The 2,952-nt window shown below is 44.4% G+C and overlaps 1 gene segment (V, D, J or C); it reads right to left on the bottom strand.

Annotated features, from left to right (window-relative positions):
* The window catches only part of LOC105546669, a 7,699-nt gene extending 7,543 nt beyond the window's left edge, over nt 1–156 (bottom strand). Inside the window, 1 exon segment of the V gene segment in view lies at nt 77–156. Within this exon segment, the coding sequence occupies nt 77–125 (49 nt within the window).
* Between the last annotated feature and the right edge of the window lie 2,796 nt (nt 157–2,952).

The following is a 2,952-nucleotide window of genomic DNA, read 5'->3' as shown; positions in this document are numbered from 1 at the left end:
CCTCCCCAAGGTAAAGTGGAGGACACAGGGGTGGGAAAGCTGAGAATGGGGCTGCTGTCCAGTGCACAGGACTCACCTGCTCCCAGGAGACAAAGCAGCGCCCAGCAGAGGAGCCCGGGGCCCATGGCACAGTGGGGCAGGCAGCACTGCACCTGATGCAGGGCTTGGTTCTCCTGGGGAAGAGCTGAGTGAGTTCTGGGCCTTGATTTCCTGATGGGAGGGGTATCCTGTGATGTCGCTGTCCTGTGTCCTCCCCACGCAGGCTTCCTTAGGCGTAGTGCTCCACGGACCCTGGACTCTACCTGTCCTACAGAGCTGGAGGGATGGGTGAAGGCAGAAGCTTCTGTGATGATACAGTTGATCCACTGCCTACACCTCCCCACTCACAGGCTGCCTCATCACCCTCTCACCTTCCTCCCACCTAGTGCTGCAGTGCTCCATGCTGGAGCTCACACACCTGCCCATCAGCAGGGGGGGAGGAGCCTGTGATTAAACCTCAGGTTCCAGCTCTTCCTGGCTGTCCTCACATCATCTTTCTGATGCTAGATTCACACCAATGCTTCTTATCATATTTTCCTGTCCCAGGCAACATTCCCAGCCCCTTTCCTGAGTGGCCAGCGGTGCAGAGTCCCCAATATCAGGTCCATCTGATCAGATCCAAAGCAGACCTGGGTTGTCTGTAAATTATCAAGAGTACAGTTTCCCCAGAAATTATTCTGGGGCCTCATCAGCTCACAGCACAGACCTAACCAGCTTAGGACTCAGCATCCTCAAGGCCATCCTATATGTAGTGCTCTGGACAGTTTATGTTATTACCTCCAGATCCACCCTGCCTTCAGAAGCTGACCCCAGTGTATCATGTTAACCGTCTCCCCTTTTCTCTAAGTCCAGAGTAATTTTGGCTTATGGGAGACAGGACAGCAGAGGGAGGTAGGGTCACCATCTGTGCTGGTTTGCAAAATCTATTCCCTTGGCTCCCTTCTTGCTGGGTTAAATTTCCTAGTGCCTGAAAGTAGTCACACAGGAGCCTGAATGCTTAGCCGCTTAGATACTTCTTTCAGCAGATATCCTAGCAAATGGGTCATAATTTTTATATTCCATAAAGTTCTAGAACAGGACATAATTTTGCCAAGGTTTTTGCTACTTACAAGGATGGCATTTACTTCAGTTTCCGGTACCTTGTTCCTCATTTCCCCCTGAGCCTTCACCAGAATTGTCCTTCATGCTCTGTTTTCAGCAGTCTAGGCTTTTGCTAGTCTGCTTCTCCAAATTCTTCCAACCTCTATCCATTACCCGTTTGCCATTAACCAAAACTGTTTCCACATTTTCAGGTACTTGTCATAGCAACAGCCTCACTCTCAGCACCATGTTTTCTTTCAATCTCTTTCCTACTGCTATAGAGAAATACCACAGACTGGGTAATTTATAAGGACAAGAGATTTATTTGGCTTATAGATCTGGAGACTGGGAAGTCCAAGATCAAAGGGTCATAACTGATGAGGGCCTCCTGCTGTTATCCAAGGCAGAAGGAAGGGGAAGCAAGCACCGAAATCAGAGGAAATGACTGAATTCATCCTTTTTATCAGAAAACCATTCCCAAGACCACGAATTCGCTCCCACAATAAGGGCACTGATCTCTTTCTGAGGGCGGATCCCTCATGACCTTGTCATAACTGTCCCACCTCCCAATACCATCACATTGACAAACTTCAATATGAGCTTTCTTGGGGACGTGGAAGCGTAGCACACACATCTACACTGAGTCAGTATTTCCACTCTTATGTCTATACTTAAAAGAAAATAAAAAAAAGAATGCGTATGTCCACAAGAAAGAATTCCACAAGAATGTTCACAACAACTTTATTCCTAATAGTTGAAGACAGGAGTAACGTGAATCTCCATCAACAGGAGCGTGGATCAACAAGCTGTGGTGTATTTATATGCAGTGGAATATTAGTCATAAGAGAGAATGACCTACTGATACAACAATATGAATACACTTCAGAAATGCTAATTTTGGAGGAAAATAACTCAATAAAAATGTTATATGATTCCATTTATATGGAGTTCAGGAACAGACCAACCTAGTCAATGGTAATTAAAATAAGAAAAGTTCTGGCCAGGCGCAGTGGCTCATGCCTGTAATCCCCAAAATTTGGGAGGCTGAGGCGGGCAGATCATGAGGTCAGGAGTTCGAGACCATCGTGGCTAACATGGTGAAACCCTGTCTCTACTAAAAATAGAAAAAATTAGCCGGGTGTGGTGGGCATCTGTAGTCCCAGCTACTCCAGAGGCTGAGGCAAGAGAACGGTGTGAACCTGGGAGGCGGATCTTGCAGTGAGCTGAGATCATGCCACTGCACTCAAGCCTGGGCTATAGAGTGAGAGTTGGTCTCTAAATAAATAAAGAAATAAATAAGAAAAGTTTTTATTTCTGGGATAGAAATTGATTGGAAAGGAGCATGATGACACTTTCCTGCACGACGGAAATTTTTTCATAATCATTTCAGTTACTGTTGCACTGGCATATGCATTTGTCAAAATGTACCAGGATGTCCTTGTATTAATATTTCTGTTTTACTCTCTATTGTGCTTTCATAAAAGGTATTACTAAAAAGTAAACAGCTAAATTGCATAAAATATGGGAGTCATTTACAAATGTATGCTTGTATTCTGTATAGCCCAATTTTAAAATGAATCACACAAAAATGAGAAAAGACAGGAACGCACCTATATGTATAAGTTATGGAGAATGTGAATAGTGCTTGGTGACTGAAGTGGCAACATTGAAATTTGGCATCAAAATAAGCTCAACTGCTGAGTGGGCTGAAAAACAACTAGGACCAAAATCAAGGAAAGCTGTAGACAAACAAAAACTTTAAAAAATATCTTCATATGCTGTTGAAATCATTCTGAGAACCATGAGCTGCTACAAATTTCATAACTTGGAAAA

The sequence above is a fragment of the Mandrillus leucophaeus genome, unplaced genomic scaffold, assembly GCF_000951045.1.
Source record: "Mandrillus leucophaeus isolate KB7577 unplaced genomic scaffold, Mleu.le_1.0 Scaffold365, whole genome shotgun sequence".
Classification (NCBI taxonomy): domain Eukaryota; kingdom Metazoa; phylum Chordata; class Mammalia; order Primates; family Cercopithecidae; genus Mandrillus; species Mandrillus leucophaeus.
Note: the sequence above shows the minus strand (reverse complement) of the source record. Positions and strands in the feature narration are given on the sequence as shown.